A 22,153-nucleotide genomic window follows, 5' to 3' on the forward strand; every position below is an offset into this window, starting at 1 on the left:
AGTGGTTAATTTTGGCTCTTTATTGAGCTCTGACGTGGAGGCTGTACTTGCAGTTCTGTGTCAGCCCATCTAAAGTGAAGAGCTGTGCACTAGGATCAGTCATGAGCTGGTGAGAGGGAGGGAAAAGCCCGAGACAGTACTTGCGCCTACTTTGGATTTCAGAAGGCAGCAGCTGTAGAAAGAGATGCAGGCCCACCGCTTCGATGAGACTGCTGATTGGATGGAGAGGGGAAAACACAGTTGGCTTTTGGGATTACTTCTGTGCTGGAGCAGAGTGTTTGATCAACTCTCTTCTGCTTGAGAGAAATCTAAGTGAAAATGACTGTAAGTACTGCAGATTAATGTGACGGACGAGAAGTGGCTTAGCAGAGACAGCAGCGTAATTTTAGAGAAGATGACTGTGCCTGTCTCATCCCTTACAGTAGGTAGAGTGCATGTGTGAGCTGTGCTTTCACTGTGAGTGCAAGTATGTGCTGCTACCTGGGGCGTGCAGCGTGCCGCGATGCAGGGAGCACCGCCCGGACCTTCCAGGGGAATTGAGCCGCTGTCCATCTCAGAAATAGGAAACCTGACTAGGTGAAGCAGCAGCCAGAACGATGCAGCGATCTGCTGAATTGTCAGTGTTTAAAGGCACGGAGGCTAGAAGAGGGTGTGTTCGTCTTCAGAAGCAGAAGTCTCTAACCAATCTCACACTCATCAGTGAAGGGGAGAAGAGGCGATACTCATACAGGGAGAACTGGTTTGGAAACGCCTCCAAGTCCAGCCAGAGTTACCAACAGAGGGATGCAGAAGCTGGGTGCAGAGGTTCCCTGTCCAAGGCATTCTCACAGTCAGTGCACTCCCTATGCCACTCCAGCTTCACCACACCCCAAGCATTTCAGGGGATACCCCCAGCTGGAAGCAGGACGTCTAGGAGGTCAGGAGACCTGTGTACAGATGAAGGCTTTCAGACTGACAATGAGGAGAGCAAAAAGTCCGATGATGAAAATGCATCCTGCGCATCCCATTTCCCCAGCAGGACCTGGGCAGAGGAGGAGGAGGAAGGGTGCTTGCGTGAGGGGACTGCACATCTGGATGAAGATGTCATAATAACAATGCTGGGTGACCTAGAACAGGTCCTTTATACTGATATTTTAGGTAAGTTAACTTTGGCTTGACATCAGGAAGGGCAGGAGGAGACCCAAGTGTTAGCACATATCTGCACAGAGCACATTTTTGATCTTGACAATGATTTCCCAAGACAGAACTGGGTTTTTTTGCACTAGTATGCAAAAATAGGGTCTAGCCATTTCTTCTTTGTTTGCTTACTATTACCTCTCAGGACTGTGAAATGAAGACAAAGGTCTAAATTGCTTTTGATGGGTGCAGGGGCAGCAACAGCCTGTGAATAACTGAATATAGTTTGCTTAGCTTTTTGAAAAATAAGGTGAAATATTTAAGTGCTATTAGTTTATTATTAAATAATTTTATTTTAATGACATTTTTTTCTCATTAATTTGAAACTGATATCTCAAATCCAGGTTTTGAGTGGGATTAAACATATCTTGGCCTTCTTGAAAACTGTCCCTCCAGTATTTTTTCCCCCTTCTTTAGCCCTCCTGCAGATAACTGCACCCCTACATGTGGAATTGCGAGTGCAAGGGTTTCTGTTTAGCTTAAATAGCCAGTTTTGCTATATCTGTGCATGCCAGTGAGTATTTGAAGTCCACAGCCATAGATGCTTCAAAGGCTTCTGTGTTGCTGGCTTTACTTTTCATCTCTCAGCCCTTTACAAGAGTGCTCAAAGTGTTCATTTCCAAAGCTTTGTTCTTCATCCAGTTAAATGGTTGAAGTGGCTGCTTGCTTTTTGAAGGTTATGTGCCATGTGTCCAGCCTGGAGCCCCTTGCTGCTATATACGTTAGCCCTGACTGCGTTAAATATTAAGGACAAAATTTTTGCTGTGTATGTAGTGGATAAAGCTGTCATCTCAAAGCAAGAAAGAAACAAGAATTCTCTTTGTATGCATAACTTTTATTATTAAACTGTACCGGTAGGTTAAAAGGGCTTCTGCTAGAGATCAAAAGCTTGCTAGCACAGGAGACTGAGCTCTAACCTGCCTCTGCTCCTCTTCAGCTGTTTGTCACTGACAAATCCATGCTCTCTTGTAAGCCTCAGTTTCCCTGCTTGCAGAGTAAAACTGGCACTTTCCTTTCTGAGTTAATATCTAATAGTGGAAAATTCTCTGGGGAAACGTTTATTATTTGTAAATCCTTTTGTGCAAATCGGATAATTGATGGAATTGCTTAATGGATGGAATTACTCCCCCATTTGCTTTGGGCTGTGATTACATGTGCAGAAGAACAAAAATTACTATGAACAATATTATTGAATGTGAAATTATGGGTGAGCTTCAGAAATGTGAATGTAAAAGTCTGACCTAGGTATCTAGTGGTTCCTGTAAAATGTCTGTTTTGATTTTCTGTGAATGTATCTCACACAGTGGAAGAAATCAATGTGTTTTCCAGAAAATTACTGAGAGAATAATGATTCACTGTTCATAGGCAAAATTTTGGAATATTCATATTTAATATAAATAAAGAAGCTACAAATAGTTGGAGCAAATGGCCTTTCTTGCAAGAGGAACAGAATTTTGACAGGAAGTTTCAGGTTAGCCTGGTTTTAGTCTTATCCCAGTTTCCCCATGTGTTAAACAGAATGGACTTTTCTTAGTGTACAAACCAGAATCACTTGAGATAACAAGACAGGGAGCTTTTCTGATATGTTAGGTGCAGCAAATATGGCCAAGACTCTTAGATGGCAGTGTGTCATATTATAAGAAACACAGTACCCAGAGGAGTCTGAGATCCCTTTGAACACAATGCAATAAGCACCATAGTGTCTCCATCAGCAGGCATAGTGTAGCTAGTTTTCAGAAAAATAAGCATATTCATTATCCCTATGGTCCTCTTTAGAGAAGGAGGCTTGATGTGGATGGGGAGTCAGTGCTGTCGTGAAAACATCGGATCTTGTACTCAGTACACAAAATTTCTTCCCTGTCATGTTAAACTATTTACACTTTCTGACTTGGTCATCATGGTACAGCAGGATTCCAGTGATACAGCTTTTAGAGAATGATGGAAAGAAAAAAGAACAGTTCCTTTTAAACAACTCTAACAGTTAGTGCAAGAATTTTTTTAATAGTACTATGTAGTACATTAATAAAATAAAACTTCAGTTTTACCTTTTTTTTTTTTAAGTTAAAACTGGTGGAAATGTTTTGAAATTATCCTCTGTGTTACTGAGAGATCAGAAGAGATGAGGTTTCAAGCTTTTCACTTCTGCAGGATAGAATAACACCAATTTTATGGTATAATTTTTCTGAAAGTGAAGTATTCTTCACTGTGAAAATATATTTTGTCAGCTTGCCATATATGTACCTTTTTATTTAATGTATTGCAGTTATACCTCAAGGCTTTGTTATGCCATTTGCTGTGCAATACATATTAAAAAAGACAGTTGCTGTCATTTTCACTGCAAGAATTTGCAATGTTAACATACAGCAAAGGACAACTGACAAGGAAGGACTGATAAACAAGGAAGGAAAAGGGCAAGGTCACCATAAAATATGAATTGTATTCAGTTCCTCAAATAAATATAAAGGAAAAGTATTGCTTTGCCTTTAATTCTGCCTGCATAGACCACTGAATTTGTCTTTCTGTGTAAATAGAAAATTTTCTTATACCAACAAGCTACTCTTTCACCTCTGGTTCAAGGCAGGGCAGGTAACATTTCCTGGATCTTCCCTATATAGGTGCTATGGCAGGAATGTAACATGCTCCAGGAAGTCAATTTGAATGCATTGGCAGAGCAGGGAAGGCAAAGGGCAGTGACAGTGAGGAGCTGAGTGCACCACTGACAACTGACTGGAGACAGGCATGGACAGTGTTCCTGGAAATTATCTGGCCTTTAAAAAGCAGTCTCAGTGTAACAGGGTGTAAATGTCTTCAGCTTAGCCTGGCCATGAGCCTGTTTACCTTGCAGGAATCTCCAGGATTGTACAGAAACTTCTGCAAAGAGTTGGTGGGATCCATTGATTGCCAGTGCTTAATCAAACATGTCTAGCTTGAAACCCAAGAACAGCTGTAATTTCAGTGACTGTGAACACTCATGTCCTGCAAGGCACTTCATGTAAAAATGTACACAGGTAGCTTATTTTATGGAACAAGCATGTGAACAAGCATGGCCTTGGGGTGTGGCTTGAGAAGAGAGTTTGGCAGCAGGGCAGGGCCTGCATCCCCACTTCTTGTTTCCAGCCTGCCCAGGGGTTGATCCAGCTGTCAGTTCCACGGTGCCAAACCAGACATTTATAGACATTAGCATCATTAAAGCACTGAAGAATTTTTTTGTGAGTGATACAAGAGGAAAACAAAATTTCTTGAAGGACTGTTTGGCTGCAGCAAAGGGGACAGAAGACACAACCAGGGCAGAGCAGATGGGAAAACCTCAAAATGGCATTGCTGTGAAAGCTGGTTTGACATTAAGCCACGACTGCAGGTTATGTTGGCTAGTTCAATGCATCATTTGCCTATTGAGGAAGAATTAAAGCTTCTATGGAATATATATGAAATAGTTCATTTCCATTTCATGTCAGGAGTTGAGATTTTTCTTAGCAGCCTGCATACTATTTAGGCAATAGGACCTGGCTGCAGAAGGTCTGTGAGATATGATGTGAAATTTGTAATTGATAGAGTCAAAAAGGCATTATTTGCACTTAAAGTTCAGCATTTTTCATGTAACTCTAATACTTATGCTTCTTGCCACCCTTCATTACAAGCAACAGATACAGGACGTGATCAGAAGTAGAACACTAGCCTTGAACAAATCAGAGATTTTTGTCACAGAATTTCTGTTGAAATTCTCTTACTGTTCAAAAGTAAAATGAATTAAACTTCCTTGATCTATGGATTTGCTAGAAAACCTGTATTTTTATTTCATTGTGTATGACCACTGGAAGCCTCTTTGAGGTTCATTATGTCTTTCTTTTGTAACATCTCTTCTTTTTAAAATCTATTTAAAATTTATTTTTAATTGTATAAAGTAAAAATTGTTCAGGATGTTCCAGCTGAAGTTCTGAAAACTTAATTATTTGAGATATGAGACTAGCTTTTCACAATGGCTTCTGAAGGCTGTTGAAACCTGTAATTGTAGAAATGATGCATGTGTTTATATTTGCATCCCAAGAAGTTTTTTTTATATTAACACAAATGAATAATTATCCCTCTTCAGGAAAGTATTACAGTCCAGGAATGTTGCTTAATTAAGTGCCTTACTTAAGGAGTACTTTGAAATAGCCTGGGTGTTAAGTGAATACTGAAGAATTGTTCTAAGAGTCATCGCAGTTTTTCCAGACACAAATTTACTTTAGTGACTTTTTTTCCTTCAGAGTTACATAAAATGTCAAGGACTAAAAAGGGACTTTGCAATGTATCAAGTGGTCTGAGGCTGCCTCATGCCTTGATTACAGAGGAAAAAATCCCAACACTGTAAATCAGAGTTTCATTAATAGATTTGGGCCTTTACAGAGATACTTCAGTGGGTTTTTCTACATACCATGTTATTTATAAGTATATGAGTTTTATTAATAAAAGGATGAAGTTTTAATTTGTAAAATATTAAAGGGACAGCCCTATTTACAGTCATATGTGTGCATTCTCATCTGTGGATACACACGTGCACTTTATTCAACCTCATAAGCTCACATGATAAAGTTTTTGCTGTTTTTACTCTTTTCTTCCAGGGGAAGACCCTGAAACAAGAAGAATGAGAACCGTCAAGAACATTGCAGACCTGAGGCAGAATTTGGAAGAAACCATGTCCAGCCTTAGAGGGACCCAGATAAGCCACAGGTATACTGGTTTTGTGTAGACTACTGAAAATATGCACCATGGGAGAGTTTTAATGAGAGACTTGCAAGGGAAAATTAGCTATGACACTAAACTGCCTTAGCAACTTGCATGTGACTTTAATATACTATACTATACTATACTATACTGTCTTATACAGTCATTCACAAAGACAGTTATGGTTTCATATACATTTACTTAGGAGCTGATGAAATTTATTTTAGGTAATTTTAAAAGTAGATGCTGGGGATGAGATCAAATGCAGGGAAAAATGCAAATGTAAAAATAAATATATCAGTGGTGGGAAAAAGACACATTGGTGTAGTGTTATAGTTTTGAGCTCTCCAAGTGTTTTTTTCCTCTCTTTCCTTTTTCTTCCCACATGAGCTCCCTTATAATTTTTTTACCGATAAACCACCACCTTCTGATTGGGCCCTAGGGTTTCTGCTAATTTTGTAACACGCAAAACATGTCTCAAGCATTGCATTCATCTGATTATTTTCAATCACACTAAGTCACACACTCATATGGTGGATTTTCCACCAAAATAGTTTTCCCGCAGCACCTTCAATCATATGCACAGATTAGTGTAGCCTCTAGGGTCTCTTGTTCTAATTTTGGTTAAGATACCAGGTGTTTGGCAGCATTCCCAAAGTAGAGGTTATAGAATCATGGAATCATAAAATCGTTTATGTTGGAAAAGACCTGTAAGATCACCAAGCCCAACCATTAGCCCAACATTTTCAAATCCAATAAGAAATAATAAATAAATACTCTCCCAAAGTGCCACATCTACAAGTCTTGTAGATACTTCCAGTAATGGTGACTCCACCTCTTCCCTTGACAGCCTGTTACAGTCCTTGATGACCCTATCCATGCAGAAACTTCTCCCTCATATCTAATCTAAACCTCCCCTGTCACAGCTTGAGGCCATTTTCTCTTGTCCTATCACCTGTTATCTAGGGGAAGAGGCCAACCCCCATCTGACTGCAACATCCTTTCAGGTAGTTGTAGAGAGTGATAAGGTCTCTCTGAGCCTCCTTCTCTCCAGACCACTCCCTCAGCCACTCCTCATCAGACTTGTGCTCCAGGTTCTTCACCAGCTTTGTTGCCCTTCTCTGGACATGTTCCAGCCCCTCAGTGTCTTTCTTGTACCAAGGAGCATAGAACAGGACACAGAATTTGAGGTGTAGCCTCACCAGTGCTGAGTAGAGGGGGATAACAATTTCCCTGCTCCTGCTGGCCACACCATTGCTGACCCAGGCCAGGATGATGCCCTTCTGGGCCCCCTGGGCACTGCTGGCTCATGTTCAGCCACTGTCACCAGCACCCCCGGCTCCTTTATCCCTTGGGCAGTTTCCAGGCACTGTGTCCCCAGCCTGTAGCACTGCATGGGGTTGTTGTGACCCAAGTGCAGGACCCAGCACTTGGCCTTGTTGAACCTCATCCAGTTGGCCTCGGTCCATTGATCCAGCCTGTCCAGATCCCTCTGCAGGGCATTCCTGACTCCAGCAGATCAACACTCCTGCCCAACTTTCTGTCATTGGTGAAGTGACTGAGGGTACTCAAGATCCCCTCAGCCAGGTCATGGATTAAAGTAGTAAACAGGACTGGTCTCAGTACTGAGGGCATATACAAGCACATGGATACATATGGTGAAAGCACATGCACACAGAGAATTTTTAAAAAACAATTACACTTTCTCCCAGCCTTCACTTTTCTTGATTTCTCAGGAACACAGTTCACTGACTTCTCCATTCCATTTTGCAGCACACTGGAGACAACTTTTGACAGCACTGTGACAACTGAGGTGAATGGCAGAAGCATACCAAGCTTATCCAGCCGATCGACCCCTATGACTTGGAGGCTGGGGCAGGCCAGTCCTCGCCTGCAGGCAGGAGATGCTCCATCCTTGGGTGCTGGTTATCCTCGCAGCAGTGCAAGTCGCTTCATACACACAGACCCTTCTCGATTCATGTACACCACCCCGCTTCGCCGAGCAGCTGTCTCTCGCCTTGGAAATATCTCACAGATTGACATGAGTGAGAAGGGAAGTGGTGATTTGGACATATCCTCTGAAGCTGATGTTGGTGGCTACATGAGTGATGGAGACATTCTTGGGAAAAGCCTGAGGACTGATGACATCAACAGTGGGTAAGCAGTGCTTTTTCCCCATTTGAACAATGCATGATCAGTAGGTGTAGAAGGATTTTTCTAAAAGAGTTTGGCACACAAGTAGGAGTTGTATTATAGTTGCAATATTTAAATATAAATATACATAAAAAGAAACAAATCTGCTAGTGATACTCTCAGTTTTCTTCAAATTCTGTTCTTCTCCTTTAATATCAAAATGACCTTGCAGGGAACTTTGAGTTCCAGTATTACTTACTGGAAATTTTTGGTAGTCCTGTGAACCATCATTTTGTATTGCTTCCTCTGGAATGAGTCTTCTTTTGGTATTTTATGTTTTGTTTGAGAAGGTAGATTTGGCATTGGGTGCAGCTGATGAAAAGCAGTTGACAGCACTGACCTTCTCTGTTTCCACTTCAGATATTGTCTAGCATAGTCACTGTAATGGGCCTTTATTACAAATTTTTACCTGTGCATATAATTTGAGCAGCAGCAATAGCTTTTCATAGAATACTAGACCAGCTACTCTCTTAGGATATCCAGGAGGAAAAATCACAATTTTTATTTTTGTTTATTCTATCAATTGGGGTACTCCAATTTGAGGTACTTTGAGGTACTGCATTCCCTGTGTTTCAAATTCAACAATTCTTATATCAGTCTAGGAACACAAGTCACTTGAGTCCTGTGTATGTGAGACCGCTTAGAACACCATTAAAAAAGAACAGCCATGTTACAGTTTTACTCAAATTACTATTCAGTGCTGCTGTTGGCATCTCAAGGCTGTTTGCTGTGTGTAATGCTATGTTGAATAAAAGTTCCATAGAGTACCTGGTCATGTCACACCACACTGCTTCACTCCATAATTTTAGAATTCTTGCTGTCAATCTAATCTCTTAGTTTGAAGTAGAGCTGTGATTAGAGAATAGTGGGTGATGACAATGAGTATGATACATTTCCTAAAGGCAATTCAAAGTCTGTGATCAAAGCTCTCTCTAGAACAGTGTCTTATCTCAAGCACCATCCAAAGATAGATCTCTAGAAAAAGCATCATTTTAAAAAAAGCATATTCCTGTATCTCCATGGTCTACTTTTTCAGTGATCTGTGTACGGAGTGCTGTTGACAGCATTGTCCACAACACAGCATTAATGACTGTCAAGTAGGATGCCATATTTATATGTGCTAGAGAAGAGAAAATACATATGGAAAATACGATACTTTAATGTCTGTGGACCTCTTATCTTAAAGGAAATATTAATGCTGCCTTTGACAGATGCCTGGTTTTATTTAAAATAGAAAAAGAGAATCTTTTGCAGTGCCTCATGAGTTGTATTAATTAGCTTATCACATTAAAGGGTGAATATAGTCATCTTATGTGACTTTTCTTTGCATCTGTAATAAGGATAACTCAATAGATAGTAAGTTGCTCTGTGCTTGGTTAACATTTTTAGGTGTGGTAAATGTTAAAAACAAGTTGATAAGCTCTGAAATTTCAAGATTCACTGAGGCATGTAAAGTCTTATCTCCTCCATGCTTCTTCCATTATCAGTTTAATTACTTTAAACACTTGGGGAAAATAATGCAGCAGTAATTAGAAATTAGTGTGAGGAAGGCCTGTTGCACTTGTTAAGTCTCTCCTTATTTATGCAGGAAAAAAATGTGTATAGTCTGGATTGCATTCAAGCACAGCTAAATATAATGTGCAGTTCTAGAGCTATGGAGTCTACTGGATAATTCAAGGCTAGCTAAATAATCTGTAAAAAAGTTCTGAATTTTGTCTTTAATAAAAAGTTGAATATATAAACGTTACTGTAAATTTACCTTTGAAAACAAATATGAAATTACCTTCTCCAAACTCCAGATACCAAGGCTTCAGAAATATTTTGCCAAACTGCCAGCCAAGACTTACCCATGCATTAAATGCCACAGGGTTTTGTTGAAAATAATCAAAGGAACCCTTTGTGTTTTAATGCACTTGGGGTTGCCATCAACCATACTGCCACCCAGGACATGATGCCTTCTCAGACTGGAACTGCCACACAGGGCTCCACTACTGCAGCTTTGCTCCCAAGGTCTGCACCTGTTCAGCCACCCCAAACCACGCAGATGGAAGCTGAGGCAGGTGATCCCAGACTGCTGTATTGGCTCTCAGGTCTCTGTCACAGGTGATTCCTGTGGGAGAGGGCCAACAGAACAGCTGGAGTAGCAGTGGTGTGGGTGCGTGCCTTGGTTTGTGCCTGGGATTCTGTGTAGTTACTGAAGTTAAATGTTTGTGTGCCTGCACACGAAAGGTGGGTCTGTGTGGCATCATTTCATGGCCCAGGGAGAGCTTGAGTTAAAAGACTGAATTGTGACTAAACCCTGGGATATCATTTTAGCCATCAACCTAACGTTGGGACTACGCCTATTTCAATGAGTCTCTATTTTACTTTGAGTAGGTTCAATGAGGTACAGAAATTTTTTTCTGAGTATGTATGTTTCCGTGTTCAGTGCCATATATGTGCAGGGTCCTTCACAAATAAATTTATGCTGACTTTTTACATTAAAGTTATCAGAAAATACAAAAGGGAAACAGAAAGAACAAGAGCTTAAGAGGGAAGACAGTTTAACAAAAGGTCCTTTGGGAACATAATGGAGAGGTCTTGGGGGTAAGACAGGCTTGTGATATTGCTCTATTATAAGTGCTAAGACCTTTCAGAGAGACATCCAAACTGTAGGTAGGCATTCCAGAAATTATTGCTGTTACTTTTAATTCATAAACTTTTAGTGGTTCTCTGGTGAGTAAACAGCACTATAGTCACTGTTTCATTCATTAGACATTCATTATAATATTATAATTTGAGGTGGTGAGAATCAAGTAAAAGGAACGTGCATAAAAAATATTCTTAAATATCATTCTAAGGTCTTCAGTGGATATCTCTCTCATATCTGAATAACTGTATTCCAACAGGGACTATGAATTTGGGATTCTAATCTCTTTTTCCCATTTGGATAAATGCTACTATTTTTTTTATTTTTATTTTTATTTTAGCTGGAGTGATGTTTCTTGCATCTGGTACTATGTTTTAGAAAAACCACAGTATTTAAAATGTGCTTTTAAACATACTTGAGGGCTTCAGTCTAAAAATATTTTAGTAAAAGAGGTTGGCCTGTAAGCCCTCACAGAAAAAGGCAAATGATCCCAGAAAACAGGCAGATACTGAATCTCCCTATGCAGGGCACATAGAGTGGGAATATTTAGTATAAGTCTACCATCTAATAAGACAACCTGTACATTAAACACTTGAATTTCACAGACCATTAACTTTAGAGTGAAACGTTGCCATATGGCTGATTTCCCACTGATTGACCACAAATTTATTTTCAGGTACATGACAGATGGAGGACTCAACCTATATACAAGAAGTCTGAACCGAATACCAGACCTTGCTGCCTCTCGAGACGTCATCCAGAGAGGGGTTCATGATGTAACTGTGGATGCTGACAGGTAACAGTGCTTTGCTAAGTAAAAACCTATCTGAGCTCTATAAATATTTTGCATCCTTCATACTTGTTAAAATATCACGTAAAGAATAGGAAGCAAGCTTCTGAGGCTGTGAGGTTTCTGAGCACCCAAAATAGGAGATACCACAAGTGGGGGAAAAAGGAAAAATTCTCACATGGGAAGGAGACTGAAGAAGAACTTTTTCTTGTAGACATAAGAGAAAATACTAAGAAGCTTAGACCTTATTTGCAATATGAAATGGGACATGATTTTTACAGATTGCCTTATCAGTTAATGAGCAAAGGGTAAATTCACATGGTCTCTAGGCAGCAGCTTGTGTGTGCCTGGTGACATGGTTAAAAACATGCATTTGGATTTGGCTGGAACTTGAACTATGGTCTCGTCCACCTGTTTTGCCCTTTCAAGTATCAGAAGAAGGCAGTACCAGCAAGTAGTTGGAAGTGGAAATTTGGGTTCTATCCCACTGTTTATACAGTTTGAAAAACAAACTACTCCATCCTGCCCTTACATATGAGTGTGAGCATTAAAACATGCTCCCACTAGTATGTCTGTTTCTTTTCCCTAAGCTTAAAGTAGATTCATATTGGCGGCTTGCATCCACATCTGAGAAATAAAAATTCATAACCCAGCTTTTGCAGAGCTTGGAGCTGTCAGCTCTGAGGTTTTGGTCAGACTATCATAGAGATAAGGAACAGCTGTGAAATTTGGCAGACTAAAACGTTATGGGGTCGATTTGAGTGCCCTCATTTTAAAATCAAGTTTCTTTTAGGAAAAGAAAAAGTATTGAATCACAAAGGGGGAAAAGATTCATGGGGTGGTTCTGGTTTTATAAACCTGGCAAATTAGTTGAAGTTTTAGGAGATTTACCAAGGTATGATTTTTATTTTTTACATTTTCTGATGAAAATATGCCTGTGACATAAGTTGGAATAGTCTGCATTGGTCAAACAGTGCAAGCAATGCAGCAGAATACAGGACATAATTTTAATCTAGGAAATCAGTTACTTAAAAAAGAAGGTTGATTTAGCTGACATCAGAGCATTTGTTGACCTTGCAGAAAAACCTTATTTTAGATAGAAATTCAAATGAACACAGATAGGTTCTTTGGAATGCAAGCATTGACGTGATGCAAAGACCAGAGAAAGTGTGCAGTAGGCGTTTAAGAAAATAATTTGGATAGAACTCAGGCAGTAACAGAAGGAGAAAATGAGAAATGAGATGTGGGCAGGGGGGACTTTTGTGGAGCTCTGTATGTGAGAACAGGAGCCTTATGCTCAAAGTGAGAGAGAGGGTGGAAAATTTAGAGACTGGCAGTCATGTAATTAGAGAATGTCACTAGTGCCCACGTTTTTGTATGTCTTTTTTCCCTTGGGACTGAAGTCATTAGAGCTCTTCCTACCATGCAATATTCACACCCAGGCTTCAAAACATACAGATTTCCCCTAGGGAAGAAAAAAAAAAAAAAAATCCAAAATAAGTAATTCTTTTACTTTTCTTTAGTATCCCTCAAGCTCTAGATGCCACTCAGACACTGGATGCTTATTTGTCTTAATGTAGATATTTGTTTGTTCTGTGCAGTGAGCAGGTACACGCGTATTTTGCAGTCTATTATCTACAAATGTGAAGTAGAACTTACTTCAAGTAATGACTGCTTTCCCATACAGGAAGAAAGCTGGATTCCTATGTTCTTCTAGACCCTCTAAATGAGGTTTAATGGAACATACTATTAATAATATATATAATAAAAGTTAATATTTACTTAAAGGATTTTCATAATGCACAGGCATGAGGTATTTAAATTATGGCTATTCAGACAATACTGGCATTCCCTGACCTTTCAATATTTTATTTTTATAAACTTAATCATTCTTTGTGGACATAGCATGGAGGATTTATTACATGTAAGTGTATGTTACTCCTTGAAAAAACAAAAGTTGCTTAGGAAGTGTAAAATGTAAATATTTATATGAATTCTGATGATAATAAAACACATGCTTACCAATATTGGTAGCCAAAAAACATAAGGTATGTAGAAAAAAAATGTTTATGGTGATCTTCAAGAATATGTGCCACATTTATGAAGTGAAATCAGGAAGAAAAAGAGGTAGGAATTTGCTAAGACTTTGGCTAGGTACATTTCGATCCTTAACAACAGTGTGGGTATGTAAGATTTTATCTGATCTCACATAACCTTTTTCAACTTTTTTTGTCTACTCTGAACAAAAAAATTATAGGGTTTATGTCACAGCTTCAAGATAAGAAGCTTGACACTTGCCACTTCTGTGAAAGAGGATTATTCTCCTCATTGTCATCCCTGTAGATGTGTGAAGGACATGCATTTTCTCTGTGGGATCATTACTATAAACCTTTTACATAATTAGCATGATCTGCCCTTGCCTTTCTGTTGTAAAGGACTCTGCTAGCATCTCCTTTCAGGCAGAAAATAAATGATATGGCACAAATATCTGATATCCATTAGCAAGCAGGAGAGAAGTTTTGGTGTTCTGTCCATTACTAGAGGCAGCAACTTCTGCTGACAGCAATCCCATGTTCATGGAAACTCAACCTGGGTTTTCTCTGACAACTTAAGTTGTAGCTTCTGCTTATATTTTAAAACTTTTTCTCTTTGTGAGCTGGCAGTACAATATTCTTTAGGGATATGGGCTGATATCTCTAAGGGGAATTCTCTTTCTGGTAAATTTATACTTTGAGACTGATTCTCATTTCCTGGATCATGTAAAAAGACAAGCAAGTCCCCAGTGTGATGGCACTAAATTGGTTCAGATAGCACCTGTATTTCCACATCTTGCCAAAAGCAAAGGATTGAAATGCTGGAAACCTAGCCTGAGAGAGCTCATCCCCATAATAACATTAAATTAGTCTTTGAACAACAACATAAAAGTTAAATTCACAAAGTAAGCCAAGGTTTAAGTGTTACTTGCATACTGCTCTATAAACCACATTGCTGTAGAAAGTAGTACAAACTTGCTCGTTCTGGAAAAGGAATTATAAAGGCTGAAAGGACACTGGCAGCGTCAGAGGTCAACAGTTGTTTCATTGGGTGTTTTTTGGGGGGGATTTCTTTGGTTTTTGTTTGGTTGTTTTTTTGTTTCATTTTGTTTGTTTGTTTTTTAATTTGGAATATTTTTTCTTTAAATAAATGCCTCTTCCTTCCAATTTACCTTGCTTCAGTTAGCACAAGAAATTAATCAGAGAGGAAGATGGATTTTCTGCATTAGATATAACATGAGATATGGCTAAGAGAGTTCTCAGTGGTATTACATTTCATTTATTGTCCAGTCTACTTCCTCTATGCTCTAGCATTTTCCTCTTGGGACTTGTAGAGGGAGTATTTGAGAAACATTCTTGGAGTTCAAAGCCTTTTTTAAAGTAAGATGAGCCAAAAGAGATTAGATATAAGCACACAAAATGAATTATGTTCTTCGGAAGAATAAGGTATGTTGCAATGTAAGTTGTAATGTTTCCAAACCAGCCCGTGGTGTTCCTGAAAACTGTTAAGGAAGTTTAAAGTAAGCCCTATTAGAAGGGAATTTTGCTCCACTGAGTTCAAACTCTGTCCTTCCACTCCCTGTACCTGCAGAATTTAGTGCAGTGTGTCATAAACCATGACTTTCTACACCTTCATCAGTCAGCATAGGTTGCACTGCCACTTTCCCCTCACATCCATTGAATGCAGTATTCTTTCTTTTTTACCTTTTCTTTGGATGAAACCCAAAGCTTTAAAGTTTATGCTGCTTAGTGTGCTTCTATCATGACCCACTTCAGCTGCTTTGCTGTTGCACTGAATCTGAGGCCCCATAATGCAGAGTTCTTATGCATAAGGAGTCCCCCAAATGCTTCCACCATCTGCCACATGTGCAGAAGATTTGGCAGTTATCTCAGAATAGCTCAGGCTGGCCTGTTTGTTTTCAGCCAAACCATAATCACCATAATACATTATTAATTATAATAAAATAATTCCAGATTTTGCCTGTAGTTTATTAGCTAACTTCCTGCATGAACAGCTATAAGTCTTCTTCTGGTGTTTGTCTGAGTAGATGAGCCTTGAGTTGGAATATTGTTATTTTGAAAAAGGAACTTTTCCAGAGTTCAATAGGCATTGAACTGGGAGCTCTATTTTGTAGGGTTGGTCATATCAGAAAAGGCTGAGACATCATGAGCAGTAACCTGAAATCCAGACAGAATACAATGCCTGTTCTCATACAATTCTAGAAGAACATTGACATTTCTGCTGTCATTTGGAATTTACCTTTTTAGGATGCTGCTAAATGGAGGGACATACTTTACGTTTTGCCTTTCTAACCAGGTGATCCTGTGTGTTTCATCACTGTACTAATACTTTATTTTTTGCTACATATCTGCAGTTTGGTGTTGATGTGACCATTTTTCTTCTGAGCTGCAGCTATTACCTGTTCAGTTTGCTGCTTCTGGCTGCAGAGCAGGATTTACTATGGATCAAGGCAGTGTTTATGCTGCAGTATATGAACAGTATTCACTGTGTGCACACATCAGCCCTCTACCCTTTCCTTTGTCTGACAACATTTCAGGTCTCTCCAACACTGGGTACCTGTGTCCATGGCAATAAATGCAAATATCCATCCCACAGATATGAAATAATAAATAATAAAACACAGAAACAATTATACCTTCTTCTTGCAGTCTAAGGTTTTCTTGGGCAAAACTGAGTCTTGCTGTAAAACTTTACTGTGTAGGGAAGCTCCTGTCTTTGTGTTTGCCTTCACCACTCAGTATGCCCGTGACTGTTACTCTGTCCACAATGTAAACAGTGATTGTAGACCTTAAAGTCAGCTCATTGTAGGCTTTAAAGTCAGCCTGCTTCATATAGTGTGATCTGCTATCATTTTCTTGATTGTGATTTTATTATATTAGTAAGTTCTTAGGGTACTGGAAAAAAAAATAAATATCTATACCTCACTATTTTTGCAGTTACTATTCAAATACCTACAGAAGCCCTAATTATACAATCACTCTTGTGAAGCAATTTAAAGTGTTTTTACTATTATTGTTCTCTTCTATGCTTTTAATCTTCTCTAATTTCTTTTCACAGCTGTTGCTGTTAACATTTCCCACCATTTACTTTTTTATTATTCTCAAATGATCCTGCATTTTCAGAGTCTCTGGTGTAAATCCTTCCTCATCTTGGCATCTGCTAGGCTATCAAGAAAGTTACTAGCTAGAAGTATCTATTTCAATGTGTATCTGGGCTTTTATTGCTTCTGAAAAGTATGGATGCTAAATTTAAGTACCTAAAGCATAAATATGTGTGTATCCATGCATGAAGGGCAAATAATAGTGTCAAAAGGAGCACTCCTGGAGTTTAGGCTCATTATGTAGTTAAGTGTTCAGAATTCTTTCAGGATGCATTCCTTATTTTCAAAAGCATAATGAGAAATTTTTCAGTAATACAATTTTGTACAGTGTTATTAATTTAGAAAGAATGTTATTTGAATTAGTATGATTTGTTTCTGGTCATGCTTTCAAAAGTCAGGAGTTGGAAAACATAAAATAGGCAAAGCAACTGGACTTTGATCTAATTTTGTGAAGTTCACCCTTTCTTACTTGCTTTAAACATCTACTGTAATTGCCCACAGAACCACAAACCAAAAAATGGAAACATTTACCAGCTGTGTGGTTTTAGGTTCAGATACTATATTAATATCAGTGACATAAACAAACTGCATTGTTAGCATGTTGTCATTAGTATGTTGAACTGTCATGATCCTGCAACATCATGTCTGCAGACACATTTTTTTGCACCCAGCTTACATAAGAAAATCACACAGAAAAGGCAAATGTGAATGGCAGTTTACCTTAAAAAGGATGTTTACCTTAAAACAAGACCAGGTTGCAAATGGTAAATTAAGTTTTCCCTTTTTAAAATTTTTATTAAGTGGAAGTACGAGGGACAACTTGTTTCTGTTTAGATTAAAAATAGAAATAAGTATTTGAAGTGTTGCAGGAATACAAGTACATTCTCATGTGATGCTAAATGACCTGAGCATGTAGTTTGCTGTAGGTTCATTGAACCAAAGGCTGGTCCTTTACAGATGACATGTATTATGTTCTCATAAATGTACTTTTTTAAAGTGGATGGTGTAGAGCTAGGTATTAATGACAAGCACTCTGTTGGCATTTCTTCTTATTTAAAAATTTGGTTTAATACTTTAAAATTATTTGAAGCAAGGCAGGACTTTATCTTTTATTTACAGATTTCTAATACTTCAGGCAAAATGGAGATGGTTTATTTTGATTGCAATCTACTTGTGAAGAGAGTGTCAATGTATTTAATAAAAGCTTTCCAAGACTCAGCTTACGGTTTCAGCAGCAGCAACATTTTGGTCCACCTCTGTACTTCATTGTTACAGCAAAAACCACTCTACTGCCTCTTTGTGTTAGAATAAAACATGGGTAGTATGATTTAAATCATTAACCAAAATATTCCAGGCTCAAATATAAAATTCAAGAATTTGAATCTCCCATGTGATGCCTACTTGAGTCCTGAAGTCAAGAAACAAATTAATTTCTTTCAATGTCTTGATTCGTTTGGTGGCTGGAGGAAACAAATATTGTCATTTTATTTTCCTGCATGGCTGTTTTTTAAAAAATCATACTGAAAATTGTAGTAAAAGAGCTGTAACTGATAGTGCAGTTCTAACATTAGCAAACACAGGGTCTTTTAGACAGAAGCCTCATAAAACTGGATATAGAAATACAACTTTTGATGATTTATTCTTGGAGATAAAGCAGCTCATGATTGCTAAGCTGTCTTTTGTTCTAAATTGAGAGATGCTTCTTCTTGGTTAATTCATTTTTTAAAGAACTGTTTTTATAATAGTTGTGTTCCAGAGTGAGGTAGTTACTTGCTTGTCAAACTAAACATATGAATTATAAGAACATTCCAATTAACCCTTACATGGACAGAAATGAATTTGTAACACTATAAAAATCCTTTGCTTTGGATTTATTAGGTATAAGTTTACTTAAAATAAAATATGAATTTGGCAATTTCAGCAGACCTCTAGAACAATGAGAAATAGGTGAAGAGGGAGAGCCCCATCATGATGGACTTTTTACATTCATGAGATGTTATAAGAAAGGGATTAAATGAACTATTGTTTTCTACACCTGCACTTTTTCCTAGTTGACAGGTGGAAAAAATAGTCAAGTGAAAGGAAAAATAAATTTAAGTTAAACCAAACATCAAAAGTGCAAGTACACTTTGCTGCTCAGGCTGTAGGGCTACTTAGAGTGCAGAAGAGGAAAATGGAAAGGTTTTAACTCTTTCCTTTGCAATGTGCTGCTCTTGGAGCAAAGCAGTGTGACTCTGTCCTGGGCCTCCAGGAAAGCAGCAATGTTCAGTACATTTTGGAATTGAAACTGCATTGCAAGGTTACTTTATCATTAGTGGTTAAACATAGCTAGAAACCAGATGAAAACTGGTCACCGGTTATCTATGATTAAATAGAATTAAAAGAAGGACATCTCTGAAGCTGTGCAGGTTAAAAAACATGTGAGCCTTTTATTTTCTTTGACAGAGAAATAGACTTTGAACACTGTAGGCTGGCTAAAGACTGGGTTCAAAGGGAGAGAGCATGAAGGGAAAGCTGGGAAGAATCCCACGTGGCTGACAACCTGCCAGCCAGTGAACAGAATACCCTGTGCTGCAGGCTGCCTGCTGCAGAGCACGGCATGTGTTAACATTTCCTTTTGGGAAAAAAAAATCTCTCCATTTGCTTATATCAACATTTTACTTGTAAATCTTAACGATGTCACCTCTGAGTCTTCTTTTGATGGAGAGAGAAAAAGGCAAGCCTCCCTCATCAATCTGTTCTCCAAGTACCTTTGTGGAGGCCTCCTGCCCCTCCTGAGCCCCTTGTGACAAGCCCAGCTCCGTGCAGGGAAATGTTTGGTGCAGCAATATGCTAGGAGTTTGTTTTCTTTTGAAGTTACAGCACTAATCTCATCTGTATCTAATTGTTAAAATATTAAGTCTTCAAAGATTTCCTTTGTAAACAAAAGATTGTCATAACAATTTAAGCAGGATCAGATGTGTAAATTTAAAGAGTGGAACCCTCAATGAATTTTACGGAACTTTTTTTTGCAAAAGGATACAATATACTTATAATTCAAACCTGCTTAGTGGACTGAATAATCTAAAATACATTATAGTATTCTAAAATACATTAATTTACCTAATTAAATTTACCTTCATAAATAAGTTTTTAATCTCTTACCTCTGTGCACTAGCTTTAATTTCTGATGTGCTAAATTTTCCCTTTTGTTCCTTTTGAATGCATTACACCGTAGTATGTTTCATACTGCAGAATAGAATGTAAAATGGCTGCTAACCCTATCAACTGCTGTGAATGTAAACTCATAAAAGTAAAAATTGCTTTAGTGCCATTTAAATACATGTGGAGTGTTGGAAATAATTGCATTGCCCTGGGAAGAACAATAACTGTTAGAACAGGTGTTTGTCATTCCTCAAAGTGTTTTATCTAGAAATAAATCTTACTGATATAAGCTGGTGTCTTTTATGTTTAAATACCCAGCAGTTTTTGATCAGACACTAGGTATACTGATTTAAAAGTGAAATTAGGATATTTCAAAAGAATAGGATTTAAACCAGTTTCTGGAAAAGAAACTAGAGTCAGAAAACACTAAGTTATGTATTGCATATCTTCTGAGAGTTTACTGGTGAACAGATTCATACTGATAGCCAGGACATAAAAGCTGAATTTTTTGTGATTCAAGCTAGAAATGCACACACAATTTTAATAGCATTGTGAACTTCAGGAACAAGGTAAGAAGAAAGGTACTTCATTTTTTAAAATCAATCCCAGATCTTTCTCTAAGATATTTATTTACTTATTTAAATACTAAAGTAGACAAAATAAGTGGTCTGCATCTGAGGTGACTGGAGGACATGTAATGCTTTCTTAGAAACCAGAGATCAGCAAAGGTGTGTAATCTTGATGATTCATGAACCACCAGCTGGAAGCCCTTATCTCTGTCAACTGTACCAGGAACATCACTAGACATCTAGCTTTTGGGTTATATTAAGATGAAACATAATTGTTTTAAATAATATGACAAAAAACAAACCTAATATGTTGGGTTGTTTGGGGATTTTTTGTTTTGTTTTAATGTTTTTATCTTTTTTTTAATTTTAAATAAATTCTAGTAGAGCCTTGCAGTGAAGTGACAGCCTGTCACCCAGGGATAGTTTCTTAGCAGGAGTTAGCTTTCAAGGGTTTTTTTGAATTATTTTCCTAAAATGGATTCTTTCTCTGTACATCAAAGTTATTGAAAGAGAAATCAGCATGTTTTTTTAAGGCTGAAGAATTATTCTTTTTCCTCTTTGAGTTAAAATCATTCCCCTTCATGAAAAGAGTTTACTAAGAATGCCACTTATGACCCAAACCTTCTGATGCATAGTAAATAACTGAATTTGCTCTATTTTACAAGTCTTTTTCCTTTGTTCAGGACAGAAAGAAATTTGTGATCCCTTCTTTTGTACATCTTTCTTTCTAATCATTTAAATTAATGATACCAGCCATACTCCTGAGAAATGGATTAATATTCAGTGGATAAAGGCAATGCAAAGTTACTTAGGAAAAATAATTTTGTGTATTAAAAATAATAGATCTTGACAATGACAATTGCCTTCGAGATAAATTTTGGTCCTCAGTCTGTAGTGGGTTTGAGTAATGCTTATTGAGGTAACATAACTATTTCTTTGACAAGACCTCCTTTCCTTTAACTAGCCATGACTCTGCTACAAGGGAGAACTGAGTAATGTGGTATTTGCTGTCTTAAAGGTGCAAGGAAATTCTCCTATTCCTACTATCAGTTTCTGAAAAACCTTCTTGTATTAGAGTAGCAGTGTTGTGGGTTTTGTTCCTGGTATTTGTAAGGAGAAACTGGGATAAAAGCTGGAGATAAATTCTAAGAAGACTAATCCAACTTAAGTATCTCACACCTGTTTTTGTAGGATTTTTATTTGAAAACCTGAGCCAGGTTGTCAAGAAGTAAGTGCCATCTAAAAAGTAAAAATAGGAAAATTTAAGCAAAATAAATAAGAATCTTTGGATTAAAAAAAAAAAAAGAGCACTGTAAATAACCTGATATTTCAGGATGGCTTGCACTAGGGAGATTGAAAAGCTATAAATGAAAATAGATTGTCAGAGGACAGTGTTAAATCTTTACATGTTTACTATTCATCTTTTAGGCAAACAGAAATGCTCCTGAGTGAACTTTAAACAATTGAATCTTTCCTAGTTAACTGTCTTCTATTCCACCTTTGAATGTTTTCCCAAAATACTGTTTTGTAGAAGCGTGCCATAATGTGGAAATTATGCCAAACATGTTATCAGGTCTTTCCAAATGGCACATGATTAGATTCAAGAGCTGGATGCTTAAAGCTGTAGATTTAGCAAATTACATTCCCTTTTCATTTGACCCTGGAGAATTTCCTGAAGTGAAATTTGTGGATTAATGTACATGTCATAGAAAGCCATATCTATTTAAGGAAACTCAGTTTGACATGAATGTTACTCTTCTTCCCTGTCTTTTTCTATTTTTGATTGGAAGATA

General features: G+C 37.9%; 1 protein-coding gene across 8 annotated transcripts in view; it reads left to right on the forward strand.

The window, feature by feature from the left end:
• NAV3 (neuron navigator 3) overlaps window positions 1–22,153 on the forward strand; it is a 506,339-nt gene that overhangs the window by 393,100 nt on the left and 91,086 nt on the right. For all 8 annotated transcript variants that reach the window (XM_015628501.3, XM_015628495.3, XM_015628497.3 and 5 more), the window contains 3 exons: window positions 5,778–5,886; window positions 7,654–8,037; window positions 11,379–11,498. In XM_015628501.3, coding sequence (XP_015483987.1) covers window positions 5,778–5,886; window positions 7,654–8,037; window positions 11,379–11,498 — 613 coding nt within the window. The remainder of the gene's footprint in view (window positions 1–5,777; window positions 5,887–7,653; window positions 8,038–11,378; window positions 11,499–22,153) is intronic.

This window comes from Parus major, chromosome 1A, assembly GCF_001522545.3.
Source record: "Parus major isolate Abel chromosome 1A, Parus_major1.1, whole genome shotgun sequence".
NCBI classification, from domain to species: domain Eukaryota; kingdom Metazoa; phylum Chordata; class Aves; order Passeriformes; family Paridae; genus Parus; species Parus major.